We start from the raw sequence: 14,668 nt of genomic DNA, 5'->3' as shown, positions 1-14,668 counted from the left end.
AGCAGAAAGCTACATTGGGTGTTGGGTGCAGTGTAGGACACCATTTCCTTGCAGAGCCGGGTCTTGAAAGTATGGGCAAAATGTTATGTGTGACTATTGGAAGCAACATGAAAAGATTGGTACAAAGGTATTGAATCTTGTTATGAATGCAAAACTGTTCAAAGTCATGGGAGGCGAACACCATCTTTTGGGATGCCTTCAACTGCAAATAGTTTTTCAAGGCTGTGATGATAGTAGCAAAAGGGGCCTGGGATATGGATAACACAAATGGAAGTTAGGAAAGGAATCATTCACAATCAGCCATAAAGAGCGTAAAAAGGAGCTAACAAAATCTAGGAGTAACCATTGTCATGGCTGGGGAGGTGGAGCTTCATGAGCCTGACAGCCGGAACATTAACAGACAAGGTCCGTGATATTGGGGTGGGCAGTTTACAAGAGGCGCAGTACTCACAACTGAAGAGAGGGGAGAACCAGGGCACAGCAGTGCCTCTGAGACCCACAACAGGATCCCTTGGTTTAGATGCGGTGCTTTGGCTGTGGCGAATAAAAGATGAACATCAATGGCGGGAAGCGTTCCAGCGATGTGTACTGCATGAAGTGAGCAAGGCGGTGTAACATTGAGTGCTTGCAAGTGGCAGCTGTGATGTCACATGATGTTAAGGGGAATGCTGAAATGGCCAAATCCAGATCTGAATGAATCTGGGAACACACTAATTCATGTTGTTCAAAAGCTGAATCAGGTCTCGTTGGAAATCGGGACAGCACATCCACAGCAGTTTGGTCCCTTTAATCCTTAGACCAACCAACCAACCAGCACATCCACATTATTGTGTAACATTGCTGCCGGGTAGTGGTTATTGTAGTGAAAATTAGACAAGAACAGCACCAAGTGCTATAGTCAAGGATGGACTGGTTGCTAAACAATGGTCAGTGGTCTATGACAAGATGAAATTTCTGTCCATAGAGGATTCATTTAAATTTCTAGACTGTATACTTGATAGTGAGGGTCTCTTATTTTATTTGATAGTATTGTTGCTGGGAGGTAATGTGCAATAGGGCACTCAGTGCCATTGGAGTATTTATGGGAAAGGACTGCACCTATACCATGGAGATATGCATTAATCACTATTACCAATAGCAAACTGCAGGCCCTTATGTTGTCAAGCATGATGCCTGCTTAAAGCAGTCTATCAAATACTGGTAAGCTTATCGACAGAGAAATACAGGTAAGCTTGTTGACAGAGGGGTGACCATTCGAAATTCACATTTGAAGTCATAGCAGTGCAGTGGGAAAGAGATTTCAAGTAGGTTTGCAATAATGTCCCCATAATAGTTGATATTAACCAGAAACACTTGTAGGTCTTCTGCATTTGAAGTTGGCTGCACTTTGTCCTTTGTTGCAAGATAATCTTCTGTTGGTTTGATCCATTGGCTGATAGTTTGAGCACCAAATATGCCGTGGATAGTTGCATGAAAGAACAAAATTGATCCATAAAATGCCAGAATATGCCGGAGGCTGATGAGAATCCAAAAGGTAACTCAATTGTAACAGGAGAGTGTGTGATGTATTGGGCTCTGGGTATGCTTTGATGCTGTAGCCAAGGGAATTTGAAAATATGCCTCTAGGAGCTCAGTTTCACTGGGTAAGGTGCCATGGCGTAATTTTGCAAAGAGTTCATCTGCAGTTGGTAGGGGGTAAATGTGCACTTCGGCTTGTGTGTTTATCATCTCTGTAAAGCCACCACAAAATCTCGAAGTGCTGTTAGGTTTGCATACTGTTACCAATGGGGTGGCCCATTAACTATAGAAAGCAGCATTAACACACCTTCAGGAGTGATTCAATTTGACCAGGCACATGAAACAATAGTCAGTCCTAGCCCCCCTCCCCCTCCCTCCCTCTGTTGCCAACACCAAAACTGAGGTGATTGTGCTGTATCTCTCCTTGTCATTTTATAGAAGCCATCCAAGTTAAGGAATAGTAAGAGATCCTTTACTAGACCTTTGTTAGCCACAATTTCTTCAGGAATTAATGACCCACATGTTTTGTGCTCATTGGCCTCCAGTGTTTTGCATTGGAAAATTGAATGTGGTGAAGTTTCATCCTTTGTACTACATACTATCCACTAGCGAACATCTTTCTCTACGTTCGTCATGTGCAGGTGTTTCCTAAAGTTCCCATGGCCAATCTTTATACCTGTCTTGACTTTAACCTACCTCCTGTTCAATTCCAGGATGACAGAACACCTCATTAGCTTGCTATGTTTTTGGTTTTGGTCTTCCAATATTCTACATACTGTCTCATGATTAAGCTACATCGCTTAGCTTTTACCATTGCCTCAGTGGTTGTTAAGACAGATTCTGGTCCATGGTGCCCAGGTCAGCCTGTCAGCTTATTCGTTACCATTAATTCTCAAGTGACCGGGGATGCACAGCAAGTTTACCATGTTGCTTTCCCTAGTTTCTTGTGTGTTTCATAGCATTCTGCACTGATCTTTGATCTCGTTGCAGGAGCTGATAGAGGTTTCAGTGCTGCATGGCTGTGTGAATGAATAGAGATATGTAGATTCTTTTCTGCACATGCTGTAATAGTGAATATCTCCACCAGGGATACTAGCCAACTTCCCCAGAGGGACTGCACTCTCCAGTTCAGGTTTTATTCTGTATACCCCAGCTCTGGCACCCTTGTTTGTTCACGACCTGTCAATAAACCAGACTATGTCACCTGAATGTCATCATGCTTCATTCTTCAACTGCTCCCTAATGCCTGTGATTACATAGAAACATTTATTGAAGCAGCTGACCATTAATATGTTTACCACATTCATTATATTAGTGTGGGATTCTGGACATCCTAAAGATATCCAGTTTTTAAACAGTATGCCTTGCTGCAGCCTCCATTGTAACCCAAATATTTAATGGTCACATCTCCAGCTTGGTCTCCATTCCAGCAGTAAGAGTGTTGCTAATTCTATCCATTGAGACTAGGCAGGCTAATCTCCGCACTTTTTTGAGCTACTTACCAGCCACCTTCTGTTTTCTTTTATTCCATCATACTGTAGCCCCATAAATTATGGGATTTTATTACAGAGGTGTAAATCCTGCGCTTCCTCTTGGCACTAAGACCCCAGTTTTTTTTCTAAAGGCCCTCCTAGTTCACATAAGAGCATATTTTGGCTTGTAACACATTTATGTGAGGGGTCATGATAGCTTTGCAACCAGGATTACCCTAAGATACTTCAGTACTTCGTGTACTTGTAGAGTTTCATCGAAGAGCTTAAGATTCCAGTATGTGTCCTGGATATGCCTCTTCATGGATGCTACTACTACAGTTTTCCGGGGACCAACATTTTGATCCTGTTTCCTACACCAGTTTTACACAACATTCAGAGTGCATTGTGCCTGTGTTCTAACAGTACTTGCACATTTGCCAGTGATTACTGTGACTAAATTGTCTGTGTATCCATGGCAAAAATGGTGTTTAGCATTTAGCTCTTCAGTGAGCTCATTCACATCTAGATTCCAGAGTAATGGCGGTAAGATTTTACCTTCCAGATGCCCTCTAGGGGTTTTACCACCATTTTCACATCCATCATGGTGGCTTCTACCTTTTGCCTACCCAGTATGATCTTAATGCATCTACATATAGTGGTCCTGATGCCATGCAGTTCTCTACTTTAACCAAGGATTTGATGCTGGTGTAAGCCTCCTCAATATCCAGGAAGAAGCAGAGTGGTATTTCACGAAACTGTATTGCTTTTTATATCAAGAATTTAGTGAAATGCTGTGTCCCATGATTTGCCTGATTCATATGCATGTTGGTTTTCATGTAGAGGAACCTCATGCAATGTCCTTTCACTAATGTGCTTGCTAATCAGTTTTATCTGTAGGAGAAAGGAGAACAGACTGACTGGTCTCATTTCCTTAGCCTTTGAATTCATTCCCCCTGGCTTTGGAATAAAAACAAGTCACTGTCCTTCAAGGATTAGGAATTACTCCTGCTGCTAAACTGACTCTAAATAGTCTGCATAGGAACCTGATTAACCCATCTCCTGCTTGTTGTAGCAGAGCCGGAAAGATATCATCTGCGTCTGGTTGAAGCATTCCTGCCAGCCACTGTATCATCTCGAAATCTATACATACTGTGGCAGATTCCCAGTTCTGCCATTGGTTACTTGTAAACCATTACTGCAGGGGCTAAATCTTGATCTGAATCACCTACAATAGTGCACTGGGGGAAATGAGTCTTGAGGAGTGCTTCTCATTTATTGATCTAGTATAATCATGATTCTTCCTCCTCATTGTGCCTCTGGATTTGTTGGCATCCTAGTGAGGAATTTGCAAAGACTGGCTCTAGCAACTATACCTTCTGCCTCGTCACAGAATGTCTTCCAGGATGATTGTTTCACTTGCTTAACACCAAGAGTGTATTTAACAAGGGACTACCAATATTTTGTCAATTGTCCTTTTGTTCTTGCAAAGTTAAACTGTCTTCTTGCTCGCTTTCTTCACAATTCCAGATTATTGCTCCAACAACGTACAATCGTGTTTGTGTACTTCTTGCAGTGCAAGATTTTCTAAATACGAGGTCACAATGACAACCATCACCTCATTATCCACTTCATGTAAGTCTACTGGATTTGTTATTTAAGTTTTAACTTCAGATAGATGTAAGTTTAGATCATTCCTATACAAATCCCAACCTGTTTTCCTAGGATTCCTATAGCCCATGGTCTGTGTAACACCTATTTCCACCTTAAACTTAATGTATCTGTGCCCATGTAAGGATAATGCCATTCCTGTATGCCATTGTTTGATGTAACTATCAATAAAGATGGTCCCAAAAGTTATGTCAGTTACTTCTTCCCTTCCACTATTCCTCAAGATAGGTTCCTTACCCTTTGTCAAGATATCTAGGTTACTCTTTAATATGTAGTGAAATACGTATTCGCCTCTGCTGTTGGCGTCACTACTTCCCCACACCAGGTTGTGAGCATTGCCGTCACTATCAACCATTAGTTGCTCATTCAGCTGTGGGCGCCTATTAGTCTCATCACTTCCTGGCATGGTGGGGCGCTGTCCTGTTGAGGCCGATACCACTTCTTTCATGCTCCATTCCTTAATGCTGTTTCATTCTGATGGCCAGGAAGTCCCTGGAACAGAAATTCACCTTCGGCATGAATGAAATTCCATTTTTAATACAAATGAATGTTCTGGGTGTGTTTAGATTCCCCGTGTAAATCAAACCAGTCCTTCTGAGGCCTTATACACCCTCTTTACACCCTTTATCAGGCTCACGTCCACCTCTTTTCTTGCCAGATTGTGACTCAAGATGATGGTTGCCCCCTTACTGTTATGCAGGTTTATCTGTAACATTTTTGGCCGCCAACTTTGATATTGTTAATCGTCCTGACAGTCACCAGCTAGAACACTAAATGCAGTTTTACATCTTATTTTTGAATTGCCTTCAGGGATTTCTCTCTGATTTCCACCATGAATGTTTGGTTGTCAGTTCCAACTTTAGTATTAATGACCCTCTAGCTGTCTGTCAAGACTGTCTGGTTCTGAACACCACTATCTGTAATAGGGTTTCTGGGAGAACATCCTTATGTAATTTTGGTGTGAAGGTTAATATTTTATCAGTCTTGAATTGTTCTGCTGCTGTCTTGACCAGCAGCTTTCCCTCATTCCACAGAGGTAACTTGGACACCAGTTCTTTCAGCCAATCCACTGTCCACATCCCCTCACGTACAAAGATCAGAGCATCCTTAATGATATAGACCCTCTTGAATTTGGGTCTTGGTTCATGTCCTCCCCAATTTTGTCGAAGTACACCATCTAGATTAGCTCCTCCTGCTGTGAGATGATGATAATAAGAGGGTAGCCTTGTTGAGTAAGTGCCCTCCAAAAAACTGGCATTCGAGTACAATAGGTCTGATTCCCTGTCTCCTACCTTGGCGTTTTGTGGACCGTGTTGCTCCTGTGTGCTGGGAGTAACAGTCTTGCTACCTGTTTTAGGAGTAAGGGGCCTGTTTATCCTTGTCTGTTTGTTGCCTCATTGAGTACATTGGTTCTTGTCAGACCACCAAAGTTTAGCAATGTTTTTGTTGTCAATAAAGGCAAAGGGGTGAAGGGAAGGTGGCATTAATTTCCTTATTACCAGACTTTGTCCTGTATTCAGTTCCAGACCTCTCCAAAGTGTTTCAACAATGCCACATGACCTGTCCTTTTATTTCCTTCATTTTGGGACATTCCTTTTGTGAGATTATTAGATTCAAGACTTTTTAGTTCCCTCCACTTATTCTTAGTAAGCCATTCTTTCCTCTTTGTTTTCTTAGAATTTTCGTCCTCTATGCACCAGACAAGGCTGTAATTTTGATCTGGTCCAGCTTCTCAGTAACTTTTTCCATTCATGGAACTAGTCCCTCCCCTGTTACAGTTGTGGAAACAACTTCTGTTGGCACAGCACCATCTGTCTGGGTGTTTGATGTATCTGGAACATCAAGTTCATCAATTTTGTTTATTTTTCTACTTTCATCCAGTTTGGTTCCACAAGTATAGGGGGACACCTATCGACTGATACCAGCTGAGCCCTGCACTGCTGCAAGTATAGTTACTCAGGGAGGTTGCTTGTTGTCCCAGATGCTCCATTTGTGACACATCATTCCATGTGCCATGCACCTCTCAGCATAGATCACGTCACACCTTGTGTTGGGCGAATGCTTTCATTTTGTCCCACTTCTTCCACCCGGTACACATTTTCATGTGATTTGGATGACCCAAGAGGGAGTACTTATCTCCCTCATCTTTGAAAGTGCCTTCTTTTGCATGGAGTCAAGCTCCTTGGACAAAAGCAGAGGCACTATTGACAGGGCTTCATGAGTGAGTCTGTCTCATTCTGTTTTGAGGGTGTCCTTTAGAGGCCAGGGGCACTGAGCAAGCTTTGAAGAAGTGAAGAAGTGTGAAGTAGGCATCACCTTAAGAATGACATAAACTTGGAAATCAGCTACTTTCTGCGACCTAGGAAAGATGATTTGAGCATATGTATCACAGATAGCATTTAAAGTAGGGCATAGTCCTTCAGATTGTATGGTGTATACTGTTTCATAAACAGCATGGAGTGAGGCTACCCCAAAAATGTTATCCACTTTGGGATCAACTGTCACATGAAAGTTTACTGTGACTGGGTTGTGAGTGAGTAAAACTGAAAGTTTCCATAGGCCTCAAGATTTGTCCCTGTTTCCTGCAAGACATAAGGTTTGATTTAGCAAGGATATAGAGACAGCAGTGTGAAATAGCAGTTTTACTGAGAGCTTGCCTATGCATGTATCTAAGTATGTTTGCTGTGCTATGTTCCTAAGAAGTCTGCACTTCTGTGAATACATTGTTCACTTGGTTCACTTCCACAGGTCGGAGTGTGTGTTTGTGATGGAGCTACTACACCATACCTCTTGCAGATGCACTTTATTTTGCCACACCTGTGGCATGCTGTGTGAGTGGTGAAGGAAGCAATATTTACTGCCAGGCAGTGGCTCTGCCATTGAGATGGCCCATCGCTACTGCTGTTGTTGTCAGTGGGATCATCCAAGCCGTGGAGTAGGTGAGAGCCATGCTGGAGATGACATGACATCCCACATAACCAGTACTAGGGAGCTGACTGCCATAATGTCTTCTTCTGTTGCAAACAAACTCTGGGCTGTCTGGACAGCTTCGAAGGCTTGAGCTATTCCTTTCATCAGAGACTGATCTGGTTTCCTCAGTGCGTGGTTTCTCACTTTTGAGTCAGTGGTAAGACACATTATAATGTCCTTGATTAGAGAGTCAGGGTAGCTCTGTTCATGCAAACATTCATGTAGTTCCTGCCTAATCTGTGTAAGTCGGTGGCCCGGGTTGTGTATGGTTGATTGGATCCTTCTATTGCTGACAAAATTCTGACCCGGATGCAGTGACATGTTTCTTCATTGAAAAATGTTCTTCTAATAAATAAAATGTGCTACGCAACTCAAGTTCTTTGGCTCTAGTTTCTGTGTTAGGTGATACAGTTCAGGACTTCCTGACAAGAAAATGGTGTTATGTCTTTCCATGATGGAAATTTGTCGGTCTGTAAAATGTAGATGCAGTCATTGGTGGTAAGTTTCCCATTTTTCACTTTCTTTGTTAAAAGGTGGGAAAACCATAAATATGGGTGGCATGGAAGACTTACCTGTTACATTGGTAACATTTGTATTTTTATAGAATAAAAAATCTGCATTAATTGTGAGTAATTTCTTAATTTATTGCTAGATTGGTTTTTAAGCCTAAAGCTTCATCTTCGGGTGCCACTAAATAATTATAAAAACATAAATGTTTGGTGATTGGGTGAGTCAGTGATGGGCGCGGGGGCAATGCCCCGTTAAACACATGCATGGTAGTGTAGGACCAGCAGCCACAGGTCCTGCCAGAACAACATGACATGGAAGTATAGTAGTTGCTGAAGTTGGTCCTTGATGACAACCCACACTCTATTTTGTAAAGGTGACCTATATTCAAAATTAATGGAGAATGCCCCCGGTTTATTTGAGAGATTGACATATGTCAGAGAATGCTCCCTGGTGCAGTGCAAGCAGTCATTAAGTAAGCAATCACAGCAGTGTCCAGTTCAGGCAGTTTCAAACCCCAGTCAGTTACTAACAGTCTGAAGAATAAACACCTCTAAATCAAGTCCATAGTGAGAACCAAACCAATAGACCAACCAGCACACACTTCCACTGCACTGTTACCTGCCTCAAATTAGCCATGGGCCAGCTTATACACAAGATTCTGGTAGGTTTGATAGCACTACTAAAAAAAGTTTAGTGTTGTGCATGAAAATAAAGAATGACAAAATTTTCCGCATGCTGTATTTAAGTTGTGTAAGTGGCCAAAAATGCAAACTGCACTCCCCAGAAAAATTTATTATGCTTCATGGAGACCACTGTGTAAATGTTAACATCTCTTTATCATTTCCTTTGCGTTATTTTGAGATACATCTTTTTTTATAGAGGAAGTAATTTGAGTTATGATTATCTGTTGTTATTTTATAAGAAAAGGTGGTTTTTACTTCAGAAATACTGTATTCGTAAATTGTTAAAATACGGTCATTCCCTTTCAGTTGCTATGTGGAATTCTTTTTTTTTTTTCCTTTCAAGGCATTCTATTCTTTTTTGTTTATGTTTTAGTTGATTATCTTGAACTATAAACAAATTTTTTTTATTAGTTTAGCAAGTGCACTGATCACAGAATATTGAGGTATTTATGGAGGAATAATGCAGATACTCATTTCAACAGTAACCTAGCTAAATTTAAACATCCTGTAAATTGATACAGTACTGGCATTGTTAATTTATGTGAGGTTTGTTTGTAAATTTTGTTTTTCACCTGGTACAATATTGATGTAAATCACTGTTATTCTGATTCTTTGATTTAGAAATCCAGGAGCAAAGACTATTGAGGAAGATTTGCTAACTGCTATGCTAAGAGCTGGTTTTATACCCGAGGAAGCTTTTACATCACCACAACAGATACAGTTTCAGAGGGCAGCACGCACAGATAAAGGTGTATCAGCAGCACGCCAGATACTCTCTCTTAAATTACGTAAGTGTTTAATTTTTTCCTCCAGAGTAGTGTTAACAATAAATTACCTCCAAAAGACTGTGAACCTGATGATGTAACTGTAACACCAGAAATGCATATCAGAGTTTCTCAGTGTGTTTGAACACTTGCATGTGTATTTGAGTTCCAGACTAGATACAGAAGTAATAAGTTTCTTGATATTTAGTAGTTGTGTGAAAAATGGTACATTTATTACTTGCAATTAGAACAGTATCAGTAATAAGTGATTCAGAAAAAAAAGACATTAGCACACACTTATGCAAGTCAGGCAACTTTCTATTTACAATGTATTTTATCTGTCACAGGCTGATGAACATAGCTTTCCAAGATCTTGATTATGTAAAATAATAATTAATTTTTTAATATTTCATTTTTTAAAAGCACAGTTCATCAGTGTGCACAAAATATCCTATAAAATTTTAGTGTTATGTACATTAGAAAATTTCTGTTGGGTGTTAATATAAGACATGAATTATTATAGTAATGAAAATTCCAGAATAAAAGCAATATATAAACATATAGTCAGTCTCTCGCACACACATTATTGCTACACTGCTCATAGACTCACTTGAAGGTCATATAAAGTTTGGAAATGCCGAACATTCTAAGTGACAAACATCACACTTGTCAGAGGAATCAAAAAACAATGTATCATTTTTTGTACATAACTTATTTGTATATGAAACAATGAACAGGTATTCCAATACCACAGAATAATGTTACTTATCTCATACCTGCAAAAAATTGTGAGACAAATTAGAAAATAAATAATTTATTAAAAACATTCTAGGTGCCATATCAGGGGACTAACTGGTTCCAAGTGCCAGTAAGAAAGCTTTTTTTGTTTTAAGTGCCATTAATATTGAGGCACTACATTTTATTTGTGGTAATACAAATACAGGAATGAAACAGTAATGTTTCAACTAGTAGAATTGAAGCACAAAAGACAATTCCTCATATCTTTTTAATATTTTACACGAGAATAAGAAAATTAAATTGAAGGAAAAAAATCTCTTATTATTGTCTTCTGTCTCTTACACAACTCCATGCCTGTGATCAGATGTTGCAAAGTTTACTGTGGAACTCTGTGCTGTTGAGGAAGTATTGGCAACATTATCAACATCTTTCTGTTTTGCAACTGATAAACATAACTGATGCCATACATCAACCATGCTCTTCCCTTTTCTTTTGAATACACTGACGCTTTTCCATTCTTCTGTTTCAGAGTAAGAATTTTTAATAGCTGTTTGAAAAGTATTATGAAAAGGATAGACTGCTATTCAATGTAAAGATGACACTTTGAGTTGTAGACTGGCACATTGAAAAGATAGTTACATATAAGCTTTTGGCCAAAGTGTAATTCAGAAAAGGAAAACATATACACATTCACACAAGCAAATACTCACTCACACACACACACACACACACACACACACACACACACACACATATGCGCGACTGCTCTCTCCACCAACTCTGGCCATAGTACAACTGGAATATGTTGAACAGGAGCAACAATCTGGAGTTGTTCAGGAAAGGTGAAGGGATAGCAAGGTATGGGTAGGGGAAGAGGGATCTGTGCTGCATGGTGGAGTTTTCAGGGACTAGAGGTGGCAGAACAAGGCTGTCAAGTGCAGAATTGGGAGGTTGTGGGGGAGAGAAGGGGCAGGGAGCAGAAAGGAGAGCAGCAGGGAAGGGGAAAAGACTGGTGTGTGTGCAGCAGAAGCCAGCACAAAGTGAGGATGAGGAGACATGAAATGGGAGGAGGTAACAGGGCAGATGGGGCAGAAACAGTTGGTGGAGGGTATGGGACAGTAGGTTATCATAGGAGGAGGCAGGGATGATTCCAGGAGTGGAGTCCTTTCACAGGTTTATCCTACCCCGTCAGAGGATGGGCTGTCTGTGAAAGCAGCCATGTCATGTATCAGCTCTACTGCAATCATTGCTCAGCTTTTTCTTTTGGCATGACTACTAACCAGCTGTCAACCATGCTGAATCACCCAGTGGTACAATATGCAGCTGAACACAACATGCTTGATTTCAATGGCTGATTTCAATGGCTGCTTCACAACTGGGGCCATCCACATGATCCTGTCCACCACCAGCTTTTTTGAACTGCCCAGGTGGGAGTTATCCTTACAACACATTCTCTGCTCCCAAAATCTTCCCAGCATCAACATACTGTAACCTACTTTCCCAGTGCTCTCCATCCAACTATTTTCGGCCCCTCTGTCCTGTCAGCGCCACCCATTTCACGTTCCCTCTCATATATTGTGTGCTGCTCTCTGCCAATGCACCCCAGGTCTTGTCCCTTTCTCTGCTCCTCTCTTTCCTCCTTCCTGTTTCCCTTCCCCTCCCTCCCACCCCACAACTCCCGATGGTGTGCTTGGCAGCCTTGTCCTGCCAGTTCTAGTCCTGCATTCTCCAACAGGCAGCACTGATTCATTTTCCCCTACCCATAGCTTGCTATCCCTTCCTCAACCCCCTCTGGATTGTTGCTCCTGTTTGACGTATTTCAGTTGCACTCTGGCCGGAACGGTTGCATATAGCAGTCATTAATGCATAAGGTGTGCTTGCTTGTGTGAATGTGTGTGTGTGTGTTTTTATTTTCTGAAGAAAGCTTCTGCCAAAAGCGTATATGTAACCATCTTTTCAATGTGCCTCTCTGCAACTCAATGTGTTATCCATATGGTGAGTAGCAATCAGTGTGCAATTTGCAGGGGGCGAATGTAAATTTGTGGAGCCGAACACTGAAAGTTTTTAGTAAGTCATACTATTAATACTATTAATATGTTTCAGTTTTCTATCATCAGAATAAGTACAACTTTCCACAAATGTCCCTCTACTTTTTGAATTCCCCTCGTATATCTGTACCCGTATGTAGATGATTTTGTAAATAAGCTTTACCTATAATGTACTTTTAAAGATATAACAAGGGATGGCTTTTCTGATAGTGCATACGCATCAATAGTGAGTTTCGGCATTAACATCTATTTATAAATAGCTGTTTAACCATGCGTAACGCCATGGTCCAAGCTAGTAACATATATAATTCTACTAACCCCCAAAGACATTCCCCCCACTGGTAAAAGCACAAATCACACCCTGGTAGCAATCGACCCTATTCGTAATGTTGTTGGTATTCCAACATGGACTTTCCACTGTTAATAGCAATTTGAGATTTATGAGTATAAAATTTTAACCATACTGCATTTGGAGACTTGAAATGCTCAGCAGACTTACTAACCTCACAGTTTGGTGGCCGTTTATTAGCAACAATATCATTTTTCTTTCTCTCTCAATTATATTTTTGAGAACCAACCACATTGTTTTGTCTACTCATTTCTCCAGCTTTTTTAGTATTTTTGAAACCCAAACTATCTCCTTCAATTACAAAGCCATTTAATTGATAAAAAGAAAAACTTAAATGCGCTTTGCATATTGCCCATACTGTGCATTGGCTAAATGGGCGAGATCTTGATGCTCAGAACTTGGAACTCTAGACAGAAACGCTGCTTGGTACTAAGACCATGCACCATCTAGTAATGAATGTTTGAAATATTTGCTCCATAATTTGGCTACTCACCAAGGGACATGCAGCAGAGTGCCAACAACACAGTAGCACTGAAAACACATTTTAAAAGGAGTGGTACTTACAATGTTTGACATTTCCACTATTTGTATAATCTCACAAGTTTTCAAGCTTTTAGCTCTCTCTAGATTTAGTATAGTGTACATTTCTCTCTCTCTCTCTCTCTCTCTCTCTCTCTCTCTCTCTCACTCATTCCCTCTCTCTGCAAGATACTGTCTGGTGTATTGCAGAGGGGGTACATTAGTGTGGGATTATCATTGGTATCTATTCTTAACAGTGCAAGATCATCCAGTAACTATAAGGCACTGAATTTATACTTAGGAGTGGAATGCTCTTCCCATCTGCAAGTGCACCTTAACCGTTTCATGACTGTATTAATTACAATTTTGCATACTACTGTAAAAATTGGTTTTCTGCTTCTGGAAGGGGTATTGAGTGAAACCATGTTTCTAAATTTTAATTGTTGTTTATAGATTTTTAATTATTTTAAATGGGATGTACATGTCCTGCTGGACTCTCGGAGAATTATTTGTCAAAAGAAGAAAGTAAGCACCATTGTCATGTCAAACAAATTCCAAGCTAATAAGCCAGTTACAGTTTTGGCAACTGCTCACCAGCCAAAAAATATAAGATTCTTCATGAGAAAAATAGAGATGGTACAACCTTAGCTACATCCTGTCCTGCATGCATAGCTGAGTACAGAGCTGTAGTGGGAGCTGTAGACCAGTTTTACCAGCAGAGAGAAATGGTGGTCTGTCTTAATTTCATTTTTTGACATTGCAATAGTAAATGGTTTCATCATGTGGGACTGTAATAATGGAGGAAAATGTGGCTAAAATTCTTTTCATCCAGCTTTCAACTAGGAGAAATATAAAGAGAAGGAAAGACAAACATTTGTTATGAAAAACAAACCAGGAATTTGTGGAGTTTTCTGTTTCGTATCAAATCGAGGTAATTAAAATAACAGATGTCACCAAGTAAAATATATAAATATAAAAATTTAGACACAAAATTGAATAAAAGGTACAAATAGAAGTTCGCTACACACACTGGCCATAAGTGAAACCAATACACGAATTTAAAAGTTTTTTATCAATAAATATTTGCACAAATCTGTATATTTCTAGCAGACAAAGTAAAAAGACAATAAATACCTTTACTAAGCATATCTATTGCAAAAAGGAAAAAAATTACATAAAACTCTGAAAACGCAAGGCACACAATGCACAACTGAAAAAAATAAAGCGATATCCCGCGCATTATGTGCCAAACGATGAGCCTGTAGGCTCCAAACAGTTGATACGTTCAATGATAGGTCACAGCACCGCACTTCTGTGGGACTTGTCACATCTGTTTGAACTCTGGAAAATAAAGTTGTATGTGGGACACACATCTCACTGGTCATGAAAGGCTTAAAGTCTGCAGTGGAGGGTACTTTATGTATAATTG

At 40.2% G+C, this 14,668-nt stretch overlaps 1 protein-coding gene across 2 annotated transcripts in view; it reads left to right on the top strand.

The window, feature by feature from the left end:
- The window catches only part of LOC124595797 (tRNA pseudouridine synthase A), a 117,158-nt gene that overhangs the window by 23,428 nt on the left and 79,062 nt on the right, over window positions 1-14,668 (top strand). For both annotated transcript variants that reach the window (XM_047134689.1, XM_047134698.1), the window contains exon 3: window positions 9,443-9,609. In XM_047134689.1, the coding sequence (XP_046990645.1) occupies window positions 9,443-9,609 (167 nt within the window). The remainder of the gene's footprint in view (window positions 1-9,442; window positions 9,610-14,668) is intronic.

This window comes from Schistocerca americana, chromosome 1, assembly GCF_021461395.2.
Source record: "Schistocerca americana isolate TAMUIC-IGC-003095 chromosome 1, iqSchAmer2.1, whole genome shotgun sequence".
In the NCBI taxonomy this organism is placed as follows: domain Eukaryota; kingdom Metazoa; phylum Arthropoda; class Insecta; order Orthoptera; family Acrididae; genus Schistocerca; species Schistocerca americana.
Note: the sequence above shows the minus strand (reverse complement) of the source record. Positions and strands in the feature narration are given on the sequence as shown.